This window comes from Heloderma suspectum, chromosome 7, assembly GCF_057233095.1.
Source record: "Heloderma suspectum isolate Gila_16-S chromosome 7, 16-S_ref, whole genome shotgun sequence".
Classification (NCBI taxonomy): domain Eukaryota; kingdom Metazoa; phylum Chordata; class Lepidosauria; order Squamata; family Helodermatidae; genus Heloderma; species Heloderma suspectum.
The window spans coordinates 52900230-52917405 of record NC_139464.1 but is presented as its reverse complement, the minus strand read 5'-3'; the positions used below and the strand labels follow the sequence as shown (position 1 = coordinate 52917405).

The 17176-nt window shown below is 43.1% G+C and overlaps 1 protein-coding gene across 1 annotated transcript in view; it reads left to right on the top strand.

Annotated features, from left to right (window-relative positions):
- Nucleotides 1–9911: 9911 nt before the first annotated feature.
- CFAP54 (cilia and flagella associated protein 54) overlaps nt 9912–17176 on the top strand; it is a 202841-nt gene continuing 195576 nt past the window's right edge. The window contains exons 1-2 of the mRNA XM_084810218.1: nt 9912–10137; nt 16305–16410. Of these exons, the coding sequence (XP_084666344.1) occupies nt 9938–10137; nt 16305–16410 (306 nt within the window). The 5' untranslated portion in view covers nt 9912–9937. The remainder of the gene's footprint in view (nt 10138–16304; nt 16411–17176) is intronic.

Here is a 17176-nt window from a genome sequence, read left to right as displayed (position 1 = left end):
AACAGGAAAAAATGGGAAATCTATTTTTCCCCAAAAGTCCAAAAATGACTTTTCCACATTTTTATGCTTTCCCACTGCCCATATTTGTACTGTTCCCCCCCCCCCCGGGCCATCACATCTGTAGTTATAGAGCAACTAATGTAAATGTAGTAATAGATGTGAAATAAATAAGAGCTTCCCTCAGACTTCAAGAGTGAGACAGCTGCCTATTGTCCATGGCAAATTGCAACTGACAAAGAGAAGACATGGCTTCTCCAGAAATCTGGAAGAACCACCAAGACCACATGACTTGTCATCTCCAACGAACAAGGCAGGACACTGTTAAGTTCAGGCAATATGATCAAAACTTCATATTTTTTGAATTTTGTCTCAGTCACCAAGACTTGCTGACTGAGACAAGGGACAAGATGGTGCTCCTTACCCATTCCACGTACAGAAACTGAGTGGATGGGCAGTTGATGGGATGGCATCCTCCACCACACCTGAAGCAGCAGGCTAGTTTAAGGGGCTCGGGCCAGGCCATGTGACATACACTGCTCTGCCCTCCAATAGAGGGCAGCATCTGGGGAGCTCAGAAGGAACAGCCATGGGGCTGCCACCATTGCCACCCAGTATCTGCTGCCTGAGGCAGTTGCCGCACTCTCCCCAATGGTAGGACCAACCCTGTGTCCAATTAAAAACAGGGTCTAACATGGGTAAGACACATAGGGCACAAGGAGTGTCAGGAAAAAGGTGCAAGAATAAGCAGATGTCGGCAGCAAGACCAGACTAGGTGGACTTTAGGAAAAGCAGTGAGGGTGCAGTCCTATGCATATTTAGACAGAAAAAAGCTCCTACAACTCCCAGCATGCCTGGCTAGGGCATGTTGGGAGTTGTGGGACTTTTCTCTCTGAAAGAAAGGCAATGTTGGAGTATTAGGAACATACAGACATTGGCAGAGCACTCTTAAGTGTGTGTGTGTGTGTGTGTGTGTGTGTGTGGTGGGGGAGAGGGGTGGTCATGGTGGATGACCTGTTTCAGAGCCCAGCTGGCTTGTTTTGGCCAGGGTGGGATGTGGGTGGCAGTTTGTTTTTCCACCAGATCCTGCTGAATCTTTGCTTTGAAAGCAATGGGGGGGTGGGTATCTATACCAGTCTAGAGCTAGCATAATTTAGGGACCTGATCCGGGGGCATGTCAGGGGAGCAATGGATTTTGGATCCAGAGACTCCAAGGCCACCCTGAAGTGCCTCCAGAACATCCTGGACCAGGTCTTGCTGCCAGCGGAACCACTGCTGGAGGTACTCCTATGCCCACAGAGATCAGTCGGCCTTTGGTGGTGGTTAGGATTGTTCTATTAGTAGATGTTCAAATATATCTGAAGCCAAGAAGTTCATAGTTTTTTGGGGGAAATATTTGAAAAAGTAATGAAGCAGGTTGATTACTTGCAAAACAGCTGAAAAACTGAACAAAATAATTGTACTACCAATTGGTATTGATGATGATACAATGACGGCTTCTAATGAAGGCATTTCGACAGAATATGTCACGCTTTACAGTAATCTGTATGCATAATCCAGTTTCAATCATAACCTTAAGACATTTGTAATGACAGTTCTATACCTAAAATCAATGGCATGTAGGTATGCTAAGTAATCCTGTAGATGAAAGTATCAAATTTACTGAAGTGTGGGAAATCCTAAGGATTAATAGCCAAACAAGACAAGAAATTCCTGGGTATTAGTAAACTAATTAGAATATTTAGTGCATTTAAGATAAAGTCACACCTAGTTCATGGCATGAAGCAAAAGTAGCATTAATGACAAACCCTGGAATATATTCTTCTGCTTCATATAGACTGATTTAATTATTGACTATAATAAAATATTAACCGCTTTTCTTGTCTAGGGATTGACTTATGTTATTGTCAATAAAAAGGAAGGAAGGAATGGGGAGAGAAATCCTAAACTCCCAGGGAAGGCAGCTGAGGGGCCATTGGATACCGTGAACATCTCTTTCCATGGGGAGAAGTCCCATGGAGGCTTCTCACTTGCTGTCATCAACCTGTTAGTGTTTCTCTGTGTGTGGAAGGGCAGGAAAGGGGAGTTTTGGAGGCACATCCAGGGAAGCCCTGTATCCACAGGATCCAATGTTTTCTTGTTCCCCAAGTATGCCCCCAAATAGTCTGAATAAGAGTGCCAGCCCTGGAATTGGTGTATTTCATTGCCTGCCACTGTGGTCAACCAGAGGGAAATTTTTAAAGGGGGAAAAAGAAAACAGACAGAAAAAAGCAGCCACAGCCCTTTCCCTCCCCCAGTGGCCATGAGCTGGCAAAACATTGGATATGATGGTGGCCATGGATCTTGCCTGCCCAGGAAAATAGGGTTGCTGTCTCTATGTGCTTTGTGAAAGGATGACTTCTCTTAGATAATACCAGGGGACTAATCAATATTATAAGTTATGTATAATATTGGAATAATTTTTCTTCTGTTATATTAACCACAAAATTCTGAATTGTATGTGTAAGTTGCTTCAAGATTGCTTTTTGCAGTGGTAAGAGATGCATGCTTTTAATAAATTAATAATCAGTTGAATCAGAAAGTGGTATTAATGCTGATAGTTGCAGGAAAGGATTTTGACAAGGTTGGAAGGAGGCATTTAATTGGCTTGGGGACTTGTAGCAGGGTAGATAAAATACATTTTAAAATAATTAAAATTGATTTTTAATATTTAAATCAGATTTTTTATTTAAAAATCCATAAATAAAATCCTAAATGTATCTTATTTTAAAATTTACATAGTTACACTTAGGTCTCATCATAAACACGCTCAACCTGCACTTAACAGTCTCATAATCATGAATTAATAGCTTTGTCACAATTACATACAGTGGGAGGAAATTCAGTTAAATATGGGCATTCATTTTAGTTTTGCATCTCATGAAAAAGGCTCTGTCCAGCCTAGCTATCAGTACTTCCTTCTTGAAAGTTTTGGGCTTTCAGTTTTCAGTACAGTTACATATGCAAAGACACAGGCTTGATGGGATTGCTGTTTTGGAAACAGAATACATGATCTAGCGCTAGCCTCCCAGGACTGGCACAAAAGTGACTCCTACTTGTCCTCTTGCTCCAGTGCTGGCACTGTCTCCTCCTCCTGCACTAGGTGGCAGGAGGAAGAGTGCAGGGGATGGTGGGAAACAGAGCTGGCCAAATGTCCTATAAGAAAAGGCTGGAGTGGTCCTCTCCCTTCCCTCTTAACATTGTTGTAATGGTTTACCAGAAAAAAAGCTCAGATAGGTTTTTTTTAAGGCTTTAATGCCTCAAGGGGGCAGAGGGATAGGACGCTTTTTTATCTGCTGTGGCAAAGTTTGCACTACAGCAGTTGAAGTAGATGTATAGGGTTAGGCTAAACTAAGTCCTCCCACTTGATTTATCAGAACATTTTTCTAGATTAAGGATGGTCTTCTACCTGTGTCTTCATAAATCTGAGGCAGGGAGGGAAATAAAGGATTTCTAGAGCTTTCCTGTCATATTAGAGTGGGCTGAGTGAGGAGCAGCGTGATTCAGCCCACTCCTCCTTACTCAATTGTTTTCTCTAGCCTTGTATGTCCTGTTCCTGAGGCAATTTGCTGCCTGCTGCCAATGAGGCTTGTGAGCATTCCTGTGGGAAGCTGCCTGCATTTTCATCTACCTTTGTTAGGAGCTGCTGCTTGCCTTCCTACTTGTGCCTTTTATAGAATCATACGGTTTTAATATGCATGCTATGTTACATCCATGGGTTCATGAATGAAGAAGTCAGACTTTAGCATACCATAAATTCATATGGCAAAAGAACATCATACACACCTGCTTATAGGAAAAGACAATAAAAGATGCAGAATATTATCTATGTAAAATTGAGCTCTGATAAATCTTTTGTTGTTGTTGTTCAGTCATTAAGTCATGTCCGACTCTTCGTGACCCCATGGACCATAGCACGCCAGGCCTTCCTGTCCTCCGCTCTCTCCCGGAGTGTGCTCAAGTTCATATTCATTGCATCCGTGATGCTATCTAGCCATCTCATCCTCTGCCGTCCCCTTCTCCTTTTGCCTTCAGTCTTTCCCAGCATCAGGGTCTTTTCCAGAGAGTTTTCTCTTCGCATTAGGTGGCCAAAATATTTGAGTTTCAGCTTCAGTATCTGTCCTTCCAATGAGCACTCAGGGTTGATTTCCTTTAGGATGGACTGATTTGACCTCCTTGCAGTCCAGGGGACTTGTCAGAGTCTTCTCCAGCACCACAGTTCAAAAGCATCAATTCTTCGGCGCTCAGCCTTCCTTATAGTCCAGCTCTCACAGCCATACGTTGCTACTGGGAAAACCATAGCTTTGATCATGCGGACCTTTGTCGGCAAGGTGATGTCTCTGCTTCTTACTATGCTGTCTAGGTTTGCCATAGCTTTCCTCCCAAGGAGCAAGCGTCTTTTAATTTCATGGCTACAGTCACCGTCTGCGGTGATCTTGGAGCCCAAGAAAATAAAATCTGTCACAGCTTCCATTTCTTCCCCTAAAAGCTCCGTATATCCAGAGGATGGATCTTTCCATGGACATCTATATCAGGAGTAGGCAACTTGTGGCCCTCCAAATGTTTTTGCTTGCAACTCCCATCATCCTTCATTACTGGCTGTGCTTGCTAGGGCTGATGGAAGCTGTAGGCCAAAACAACTGGAGGGCCACAAGTTTCCCACCCCTGACCTATACTCTAGGGAGCTTGCTTCTCCAGTTGTGAAAGAAGCTGTCACCAGAAACAGACTAACTCACACAATACAGCTTACAGAAGTCTTGAATGTCTTGCAATCCACCACCAGTCAGGAATGGCAGCTGACAATAGGCTCATAAATCCTGTTTTTTGTTGATTGCCTGGGATAACAAAAATGAGAAAGGTGGTGGTTGACAAGTACCTGGGAGTCCACGGTATATGGACTGGTGAACTACAAAGCTGTGTACAGTCTACAAGTTGTGCAAGCATGCCTTACAAGCCCACATTTATCTCCACAGAAAGCAATGAAGCATATTTGTAGCAGTTTTGCCTTCCTGTGCCTGCCTCCTTACTGAGCTGCTTGCAAACCATACGCTGTTGGCCCGTTCATGCTCCAGCGAACCTCTCCAGCTGCAGGGAGGGATGAGCCATTTATCGACAAATAGTTGCTTAGAAAAACAATGGTGAAAGACTTAGAGATTTAGAAAAACAATTAATAAAAAATGCATTGTTTCCATTTTGTTTAGGCTGGAGTTCATTTCAATCCACAATCAAATCACTAATCAATTAACTCAGTCATCAATTATTACTAGTTTATATCATACAATAAATTATATTTAAAATACCCCCAGTTTTGGCTGGCATTACATGACTAGTCTAGTGTCCTTTTATGCCTAGTGAAATAAGGCTACTGGTTGGCCATTACAAAAGACAGACTACGGGGATTATGTTTATTCGTTCAGTCGCTTCCGACTCTTCGTGACTTCTTGGACCAGCTCATGCCAGAGCTTCCTGTTGGCCATCACCACCCCCAGCTCCCCCAAGGTCGAGTCCGTCACCTCCAGAATATCATCCATCCATCTTGCCCTTGGTCGGCCCCTTATACAAGACAACTTACTATACAAGACAACTGATTCAGCATCTTTCAATGGCTCCTTCCTCCTTAGTTAAAATACCTGCATCGCCATGCCAAATTTTAAGAGTCTGATTTTAAGGTAGCAGTCAGTGGCGCAATTTGCAAATGTGAGGCACTATATTTATAAAAACATTTGAATGCAAATATGCATAACTGCACTGGTACTTACTTGCATGCTGATTTCTCTAGGTTTAAGCACAAGAAGTGGAGGGGTGAAAAATAATACCCCTGGAAGCAGAAATACAGACTATCCTGACACTATGACTGGCCCTCCTGCAGTGCAGATGAGGTGACCAGCATAGACCATGAGGGTCCAACCAGTGCTGGCTCCTAGCTTTTGAGGTCCCTTAGGCAAGATACCCACAGTGGGCCCCCTCCCTCAGCGAGTCCACCTTCTCACCACCATTGTCACCAGCTGCTATTGCTGCTGTTCCTCTTTCTCATCATTGCTTGCTTGACTGGCAGAGAGCCAGTAGCAAGTAGGCAGTGGCATCCAGTGCTCTTCCTTCTCACCACAACCATTGTATGGGCCAGAGTGAGAGCCAGGTGAAGAACAAGAACATTCCGGTTGCAATAGTGAAGAAAGAGCAACTGCAGGGGGCTCTTGATAGTGGAGCCCCTGCTGGGGTGTGAGACCTGGGTCTAATATGCTTAAATATATACATACCATTGTGCATATGCTGTCACATTAGGGAGCTAAATACAGATAAAATACTTTAACAATGAATAACCACTATGAAAAACTTTTAAAATTATCTGGTCATTCCCCCCCCCCTCGCCCCAATCCAGAACAATTACACTGCTACAGTGACTATATTGTGATGTTAGCTATAATCCAGGCTCTCTGTTAACTCTACATACATGAGACAGAATTACACCGAAAATCAATATAGATGTATTAACAATAAAAGTACAATTATGATTTCTAGCCAGCAGTAACATTACTGTAGATGGATGCTTCAGTTTGCCTGTCCAGGGATATACAAATTGTGGATATATGGCAGGTTTTTTTTTAAAAAAATGATGCAAGAATTGTTATTTCAAGGTCGGAATGCTGCTCATTCATTTTCATCGGTGGCTAGAACAAATTTTAATAATCAGTTAGCCTATCCTTGAAATGAAGAAATTTGGTAAACAGAGTGAAAGTAATAACCAAAATGAAAGGAGTTGCCATTTCCCCCTAAACTTTTTGCTGTATAAATTATAGTCAGGTGAATGATTTAGAGATCAAATTAAATATTGCATTTCATAACTCACATTTTATTTTTCTGTCGTTAACTGTAAACAATTATTTCACAAAATACATTGACTGACCCTGTGTCTACCTCAAACCAACTGCATAACAATGGAAGTGTTACAATAAAGACTATTCAAATATGCAAGATTATATATACCAATGTCAGACAAGAGAAAGATTAAAGAAAACATTTTGATCAGAAATAATGTAATTAAAATACTGTATATGCTAATGTTTTGAAACAATTAAAAACTTCTAGTGAATGCTTTTCTGTAGCCATTGCTTTTTTGAAAGAAATCACTGAAAGATACTGTGTTGCTAGCACTGGCTGCCAAGACATGTTCTCAGCAAAGGCTCCAGGCCTAATTTTTTCCTTGAATATGCAATCGTTTCTTTGAGCTGAAAGTATGCCATTTAGTGTATACATCAAATGAGTAGCTGCATGAATGTTATAGCAAAGTGTATTACAATGACTATTGCACAGATTTGCTCAGTCACTTTTCATATGCTGTCATGAAAGATAAACAAAGCTGAAAACTATGCCAGAATACATTTTGAAGCAGTGGATTTGTTGTGGTTCTTTCCCAAAGAAATGTTCTTAACCATCCGGTTCCTGTGCATCACATTAATTTGCTGGTTCTTAGAACATGTATAAGGGGATTGATCATAGCTTGTATTCCTATGCTTCTTGAAGGAACAGCACCTGCCCAACTCACTTCTGTAATGGTCTGGGGTTTCACCCAATCATGTCTACCAAGGAATAGGGCCTCCTGGCCTTAAGCTAGCCCCTAATATGCTTTGTGTTATTTATTTATGTTATAAATTCATCCACTGACTTTCTACTGGGGTTATTCAAGGTGTTATAGAATTAAATGTTGTGAGGACACACAGGAAGGCATTTGGACCTGGAAAAATCCTTGGCTAGTGTTTGAAACATTGCCAGTTCCTGAACAGCTTGGCCGCATTTTGTAATTGGGGTTCACCCTGTCTGAGTTCAGTAGCGCACATCTCTACCACTCTGGAAGTCAGGGATAGGGACATACCCCAAGTTAACATTAGCCTTCTATACAACTGATTTGCCCCTTTGCATGAGAACGTTATATGACACATGCTGCATTTGTGCCTGTGTTGGTCAAACCATGGCAAAGCAAGGCGACACATATCACACTGGTCCTGTTCCCCTCATACATATTGTACATTCAGTACAAAGTGATTTTATTTGTTTTTCTTATTCCATGCTGTTCCTCTAAGCAAGTCCTCCCAATGCCAGCTGAGTCCCTGGCTTCCCACAGTATGCACCATGTGAAAAGATTTGGGCATTGTTGGGAAAAGTGGCTATTCCTCTCAGTGCCAGCTGAGTCCGCAGCTTTGGGCAGCGTGTGTTGTCCCTATGTTGGTGGCATGCACCACGCTACAGAGCTTGGCCAGTGCTGGGAAGAGTGACTGCTCCTCACCACCCACATCCCCTGTTATCTCTGATCTGAGATAACAGTGGGGATTCCCCTGCATGCCACCCCCTTCCAATGGTTTCCTCTAGGAAGCAGGACTTGGAGCCCAAGCCCTCTGGAGGAAACTACTGAGGCTCCACAGGTAAGATGAGGAACCTCCTTGGTCCAGATGAGGCTCATGGGCCAGAGGTTCTGCATCTATGCTCTAAGGATCTTAGAAGGGCATGTATGTGGTTCATAAGTGGTCTTCCATCCAGGAGGCTTGAAGAGCCAGATCTGGTTTGTTTCAGCAGTAGAACCAGCTAATGTGCCTTTGGATCATTCTCTGGTCTTTTCTCAGCTTCCTTATTTCTGCCTTACCTATACAGCCTAAACAGTGATGGATATTTTGAGCAGTTTATTTCACAATTCTACATTTCCTAGATCTAATAACAAAGCCAAAAAGACAGATCAGATTTGGTTCTTATATACAGCTCTGTTGCAAAAAGTCTTTAAAAAGAAAAAGGGGCACCCCTCCCAGCCCATGAGGACTGAGCATGCTAGATAAACACAGAGTACTGAAGTGCCTTGTGACACCTTAAAGCAGGGGTGAGGTAGGGAAGCACCTTTCAGCCAGAGGGTTGAATTCAATTTTGAAGAACCTCTGGGGAGGGAGGTGGGAATATTTCACTGGTGGGTGGGGCCAAAGGCAAAAGGGGAGGGGTGAAATACAAAAAACAAACAAACAGCATATTGTGGCTTAAAGGGGGGCGGAGGGGGGAATTACAAAAGCTGGTAAACCACCATATGACCAGTAATTGGGGGGAAAGAAGTGAGGCCAGGGGAAGGTTGTGTGGCCATCTGAGAACCCAGGAAGGCCAGATTCAGATCCCAGGAGGGCTGGTTTTGGCCTCTGTGCCTACAATTTATTTATTTACAATATTTATATACTGCTCCATATCTAGAACACATTTCGGAGCGGTGAATGCAAGAGATAAAACAGTAAAAGGATAAAAACATTAAAGCACCAGATTAAAATTATGCTATTTAAAAAAAAGATTTTAAAAACAGGTTCCCCCACCCCAGCTCTAAAGACTAACCAAGCGAGTGTCAGAAAAGATAATCAGAAAACGCCCCGATTGCTGGGGTAATGGAATGTGTAATGGAATCCTCTGGAGGATGACACGGTTGGAATGGCCCCCTGAACAGCAAGGAGCTCTCCTCTTAGGAGACAGAGATAGACCGCAACGTTTTGCTGCAGGTCCTATTTCACTATCTGTCTATGAACGAATCTATGCAATAGCACATAGAACAGAGGCATCCGTGTTCCTTCCTACTGTGCCTATGTCTCCCAGAAGGTGGGCAGGGAAATATTCCCCTGCTACGTGTGTCGCCCAGGTCTACCTTAACTAGGCGAAAAAGCCATTCACACGAGGCATCGGGTTCCCGCCACCGCCGCTCTCTTGAAGCCGAGAGCAGGCAAAGGAATCCCGGGGCGGACAACGGGAGCGCACGACTACCTCGCCTGCCCCGCCCCGCCCCGCCCCGCTCCGCTCCGCTCCGCTCGCTTCTCCCCGCCCTCGCTGTACCTGTTGCCCCGTATCCTAGCAACCGTGCCGCCTCTTGGGGCGGAAGCGGAGGGGCGCCATGGCCGCCGTTCCCAAAAGCAGAGCCCGGTCGCCGCCGTTGCCTGTGCCGCAGCCCGCCATTTTCTACGGGCCGGTGGAGCCGGGCAACCCGGTGGTCGACAGCTTCGAGAGCGACCTGAGCCGCTGCCTGAGCGTCTTGCGGCGGAAACACGAAGCGGGAGCCGCGGGAGCCAGGGAGCAGGAGCTGCACAGGCGAGGGTAAAGCTGGGAGGGGGCTGGCGGGGCGGGGGCGCATTTCTCTTCCCAGACGGTGCCGGAGAAACAAAGCCTCCCGCCGCCCACCCGCTTCCCCGCCGCCTCTTCACTTTCCAGAGCTGCGGAGAATTCTTTACCGCGGTGGCCGACCACCTCAGCCGCCAGGGCAGGGCTCAACGTCCGTACTGTGCATTCATGTCCCCGCTTTATTTCTGTGGAAAGCGGCAACTCTGGTAACACAGATCATAGAATCATAGGGTTGGAAGGGGCCTACAAGACCATCGAGTCCAACCCCCTGCTCCATGCAGCAAGCCTGATTCCCAGGCGGTCTCCATCCAAGTACTAACCAGGGCTGACCCTGCTTCGCTTCCGGGATCAGACGAGATCCGGAGCATCCAGCCCTTTGCTCGTATAGTTGCCCCTCCCCTGGCAATGCTCAAATACGCACCAGACAGAAATTCATCAGGTGAATTTTCTCCCATCCATGCTAGTCTATGCTGTGGAGATGCTGCTCTGTTTGAATTTCTGCCTGTTACAGAGCTGATAAAGGTAGAGGAGCTCTGCGCCCGGGTAAGGTGAGTTTATACACACACACACACACACATAAATTACAAGTTCTTTACTTCATCTGATTTGTGACTTCAGTGGTCTCACGTTCATGGTTTTGTTGGTAATAAACAGGAAGGATATATTCAGACTATAAATTTAATGATTTGAAAATAAGATTTGTAGAAAGCCTACATCTGCACACACAAACTGACACAGTGACATAAAAAGCAAAGGTAGCTGTGTGGGCTGTAAGAAATATTCCAAAATTCATCTTAGGGCAATACTTTTATTTGTTGTTGTTCAGTCGTGTCTGACCCTTTGTGACCCCATGGACCATAGCATGCCAGGCCTTCCTGTCCTGCGCTCTCTCCTGTAGTGTGCTCAAGTTCATATTCAATACTTTTATTAGGACAACTCAATAAAAAAACACCTTTTTGCTTTGTTTACAACCTTGGCTGATGAAGATTTCTGGAGAACTTCAAAGCTAGTAGAGGATTTTGTGACTTTGAGCTGGCCTACATTTGATTTTTGTGTCACTGACTTGGAGAATACTGAATTCGGACAACACAACTGCCTTTGCTTTTTGTGTGTATTAGCAAGTAGCAGTTGTGCCCATGAGGGGTTGTGAGAGAAGATGTGTGCCACATTATTATGGATCAATGTACTCAGCCAGTTTTTCATGCGAACATTCAATTGATGTAGGGAAGAAAAGTTCTTTTTTCTTTGGTTCAAATGTTACTGCAGTTGGCTTACTTCCTCACCTGAGTGCTTTGCTCTTGTTAGCAGTTTAACATGGGAGGGGTTAAACTGCCTTCTCTGTCATTAGGAAAATAGCAAAGTGGGTATGTTTCCTAATCATGGTAGAGGAGGCTTGGCCATCTTTTTTTTAAATATATTTTTATTTATTTTATCTTTATAAATGAAATTAACAATACCAAAATTACCAACAACCTGATCAGTACTACAATTTCCCAATAATACAATATTCTGATGAGGACACCACAATAACAAAAAGAGAAGGAAAAAGAAAAAAAAGGGAGGAGGAAAGGAAATGAAGAAAAAAGAAGATTCTTTCCCCTTCCCTTCCCCTCTCCCTCTCCCTCCCCTTCCCCTTTAAAGAATTAAGTTTAAACTCCAATACCCTTTGGCCTAAGGGGCCGCAGTGGCTTAGTGGTTAAGACGCTGAATTGCAGACCGGAAGGTCAGCAGGACAGCAGTTCGAGACCCGAGTGCTGCGTGACGGAGTGAGCTTCCGTCTTCTGTCCCAGCTTCTGCCAACCTAGCAGTTCGAAAGCAAAAAATTGCAAGTAGATAAATAGGTACCGCCTCGGCGGGAAAGGTAACAGCGTTCCGTGCACCTCGGTGTTCAGTCATGCCGGCCACAGGACCACAGGACCACAGGAGCGTCTTCGGAGAGCTGTGGCTCTTCGGCTTAGAAATGGAGATGAGCACCACACCCTAGAGTCAGACACGACTGGTTGGGGACACCTTTACCTTTTCACCCTTCGGCCTCCGATGCCATTCTATTTTAAAAACTATATAACCTTAACAATCTTACAGTTTAATAAACAACCTTACATTTCAATATATCATCAATGTTATATCAAAGAAACGGGTCTACAATTTATTCCCAGAAGCCTATATTATTATTATTAATAATAAAATGTATAGTGTTATATAATAATGAAACTTAATATAAACCTTCAACAGTCAGTAATATATTTTATACTAGATATATTATCTATTTTGAAATAAAAATATAAAGAAAAGCAAGAAAAAATGAGAATAAACGAATATATGTATAATCATTTATCTTCTGACCTAGCCTGAATCATGTAGACTAAACATAGACAGTTAACAAAACTTGTTTAAAGATTGCAGTTCATGGGGTTGTAACAGAAATCTCACACATTTTTACATTCAGCCATGCCTCTGCTATTTCATGATTTAGAAACTTCTTCATCTGACCTTCAGACACAGTACAAAGTGTAGCAGGGTATTTTAAGTAATTTTGTAAGTTCATTTGTTTTGCCATATTTTTTGCTTTGATAAATTGCCTTCTTTTATTCACCACCTCTTTGATGTAGTCTGGAAACAACCGTAACTTTATCTTGTTTCCAGGAAAGGCTTCCATCCTCTCTTGCCGAATGCAGGATATAATTCTTTGTCGAGACTTTTGCAAATTGGACTATGATCGTGTAGTCAGTCCCTTTAGCATTTGGCACACAAAATGCGCGCTCAATATCAAGTAAATAATCAGATGGGATAGGGAGTATCTCATGCAAAAGTTTATCCACAAAAATAGGCAATTTTACATCATTAGACAGATTTTTAATCCCAATAATATATACATTGGATCTCCTCGTGAAGGCCTCCAGTTGAGAAGTTCTATCAGAGGCATTTTTACAACAAATTTGTGTTGTAGTTTCATTTCCTGCCACTTGGTCTTCTAGCTCATTAGTTTTCATCTCCATTTTTTGCCATGACGCATTAATTAAATCTACAGCTCCTTGCAAGGCGGTGATGGAATTTTAGATTAAATCCAACCTTTTGTCTTGCTCCATAAATTGCAAAGATAAAGTCTTTATCAGAGTAAATAATTCCCCTATATCTTCTGTTCTCGAAACTTTTGACATGGGGTGCGGGGGGATTTGATGCCAGCTCCTTTCTTCTCGGCGCAGTCATGTTTCTCTCAAACAGATCTTGCAGGTCCTCAGATGTTCTCAAATATTGTTAACATTTCTTAAATCATCCCTCAGAAGTTGTTGATATTTCTTAAAGCTTATATTATGGAACACGTCAGCCCTGTTTTCTCCTATGAAATACGAGTCTCAGTACAGCTTTTTGCGTTGGTAAAGCTCTGGAGAGATAATTCTGGAATCCAGCCCCCCCACTATCTCAAGGGGGGTACTTTTTCTCCAAGATGTTATCCAGAAGTTGCCTTGCCCTCCCCTTTAATTCCAGGGGGGAATGAAAAGGTTTTTCAATCTTTTAAAAAGCTGTTTGAGAAAGCTCCCTCGGAGAGCCCGTGGGATGCTACCAGAGCGACATTGGTTCCAACCGGAAGTCCATTGAGGCTTGGCCATCTTCAGGTTTTCTGTGAGTCTCTTCCTCCCATGTTATACGGCTCATGTATGGTAGTCTGGTCACATAAACAGCTATTTGTATGAGAAAACTGGTCACAGCAATATCTGCATCAGCTCTCACAATGCTCGTACTCCAGTAACATAGGAATATAGCAAGCTGCCCTATATTGGCCTGGTGTCATGTAACAAGAAGCCACTGTGGGTGAATTTCCCCGTGGGGCTTGTCATTGCAGTGGCGGTGGCCAATTTAAATATTTGGGGTGCAGTAGGGGTGTACCATAGCTTCTTGTTATGTATGAACTTGGGGAGGGTGGGTTGTTGACAAGCCACCCACAGCCCTAAAACAGTCCATGGGTTCTGAGTGGCTTGTCAACCACCCCAACAACCCACCCTTGCCGGGTTTACATGCAGCGAGAAGCTACAGTGTACCTCTGCTGCATCCTGAGTATTCAAAATGGCTGCCACTGCAGTGAGAAGCCCTGCGAGGAAATTCACCCACGGTGGTTTCTCGTTATTTGTGAACCAGGTCACTTAGTCAGACCCTTGGTCCATCTAGCCCAGTACTGCTGACACTGATTGGCAGCTACTCTCCAGGGTTTCAGGCAGGATTATTTCTTACCTGTAGATGCCAGGTACTGAACCTGGGACAGTCTGTATGCAAAGCATGTGCTGTACTACTGAGCTACAGACCCATAAGACCATCTAGGACCTCCTTTCTGTCATTAATGGATACACACATCCCTTTTACCTGATTTACTCTAAAAGATGTCATTATTTATTTAATTAAAAGTATTTTATTCTAAGACAAAAAAAGTCTCCCCATGTGGCTTACAATCAATTAGTAAAATAAGATGGTCCCTGCCTGCAGGCTTACAATCTAAAAATACTCGACATAAAATCTTTATGATAATATATATGCTCTCGGAAGTTCAAGCCTTCTGAGGCATTCAGGTCTCTGTTCCTCATTGGATATATGCAACCATGTCCACAGTAGTTATCAAGAAGGTGGCAATGAATAGTCTTCAGGTGCTTCAGCAGCAGTTGCCCCATGCAGTTATATAGTGCATGGTTATAGGGTCTTGGTGACTCTGCCTCTTCTTTGAAGTTTTATTCTCCACAGTTAGAGCCATTCTCCAACTGTGCATCATTCTTCTCTCCTTCAGCCTTGTACCTTCCTTCTAGCAAAGGGACTGGGTGCAGCCATGTAATTTTCCGACAGCTGTTAGAAAATTATTGCTAGGGGGAAGCAGAATAACACTTTGTTCTAGCTGCAATCCTTGGGATCCTCAGTTGTGTTAGCAAGGTGAGAAACTTTTACCCACTATGTGAACAGCCCTCGGGGAGCAAAGTAGGTGCACAGGTACATTTACCAGAACAAGAAAAAAGATGTAAGTGGAATAATAGAAAGGATAAAGGGTGCTATTTTATTTCTTTTCTGGGTGCTATTTTCTTTTCTTTTTGGTTCTGAACACATATAAAACAAGAACAATCTGGTTCAGGAGACACAGTTTCTTATTCTTTTGTTTGTTAATTTATTTATTGCATTGCAATACTGATATTCCTTAGATAAGTTGTCATTTTCTCCCATTTCTATCTTATCCCCAGTATATTTTAATAGCTGTATGTTTTTTTTTCTCTATTCTGATTGTCTGCTTTCTAGTCTGATTAATCTATATGTGCTATTATTTTATGTTGACATGTATCAGTTTTTATTTCAGTGTTCAGCAGTTCCTTTGTTTGCAGCTGCCTGGTCTGCTTTATTGCTTCTGACCATTTTCTCTTCTGAGGTTGTTAGTCATTGTTCCAGTCCAGTGAAATTTCCACATTGTAATCCATTGACTTTACTTAATATCACAAGGATTTGTAGAATGAACATCTTTCAGTATTTTCTGATGCCTAAAAGTATCAAAAATATGCATATTAATAGTTACGTTGAACCCATTTCAAAGGTCGTACATGATAAAATTTATAGTCCTTTATGAGTTTGTGAGCTGCAATGTGAGAAATATTTGTTTAGCTTTTAATTATGGGAGTTTCAGGAAATCCTGAAAAAAGATACCAAACACAATGGCCTAGTTCACACATAATGAGTAACCACAGTGGGTGATTTTCCCTGCGTGGCTTCTTGTTTTGGTGGCAGCCGCCATTTTGAATAATTCAAGCCATAGCTTGTCATTACATGTGAACCCGGTGAGAGTGGGTTGTTGATGGAGTGGTTGACAGCAACTCTCAACCCTAAAACAGCCCACTGAGAACTCATGGGCTGTTTTAGGGTTTGCAGGTGGCTTGTTAACCACCCCAACAACCCACCCTTGCTGGGTTTGCATGTAACAACAAGCTATGGCATGCCTCTGCTGTGGCTTGAATATTTAAAATGGTGGTGGCCACTGCGATGAAACCACCTGCAGGGAAATTCACCCACAGTGGCTTCTAGTTACGTGTGAACCGGTTCAATGTGATTCCTTCCATTAAAAAAAATAAAATAAATGATAACATTATTGCTTCAATCTGTAATTTTCTGTGATTTTTGTTTAGAGCAACGTCTTTGTTTAATATTTGGAACAACTACAAGCCTCGCTTCCCAGATTGGTATTACAATGAAAAACTTGTAAAAGTTGGTGATCAACTTATGGAAATGAAGGTAAATGATACCCTTGGTGAATCACTGTTAACATTTCCCTGCTATACCTGAGTGCGTACTCTGCTAACTGGAGATACACTTCATGAATTTGGTGAATTGATCTCTGTCCCTAATAGCTTATGCCTCAAAAAAATTCTTGGGGCAAAACTGGATGTGACACTAAATGTTTTGCGTGCAGTCAAGTTAATTTTTTTTTAAACACTGGAAAGCAGGCACTGGGAGGGACGGTCAGGATCATGGTGCACAGAAGTGAGTGGCCATAATGCTTTCCTCCTGCATTGCATTCCTGATGAACATTTGACGACATTTGTGTCAAAAGGGGACTGTTAATCCCATAAATAAATAAAATAAAATCTCACCTCATGGTTACTCTCAGTTTGGGGCCTCCCTGTTGTAGCCTGCATGGAAAGAACCATGCTGGCTGCTCTCCAAGGTCAGGAACTTGACCTCTGAGAAGGGGAAAAGGGGGCCTTTCAGTGGGTGGGGAGGGGAGGAGACTGGAGAGGCCAGGGTATGAGTTATCCTGAGCCTCTTCCAGTCTCCCCCCCCCACCAAAGTGCCATTGCTAGACAGGCTAAAAAGCCCCTCTACTGAAGTCTGCAGGGTGGGAGGACGGGAAGGCGAAGATTGCCTCTACCACTCCTCCTGCCCTGCATTGGAGGCTCATAAGCCTCCAAGTTCAAGGGCTTATGATCATGCAACACATAAGATTGCAGTCTTAATCTTCTTTCTGCCAAACAGAAAAAAGACCGTTACCTAGAATTAT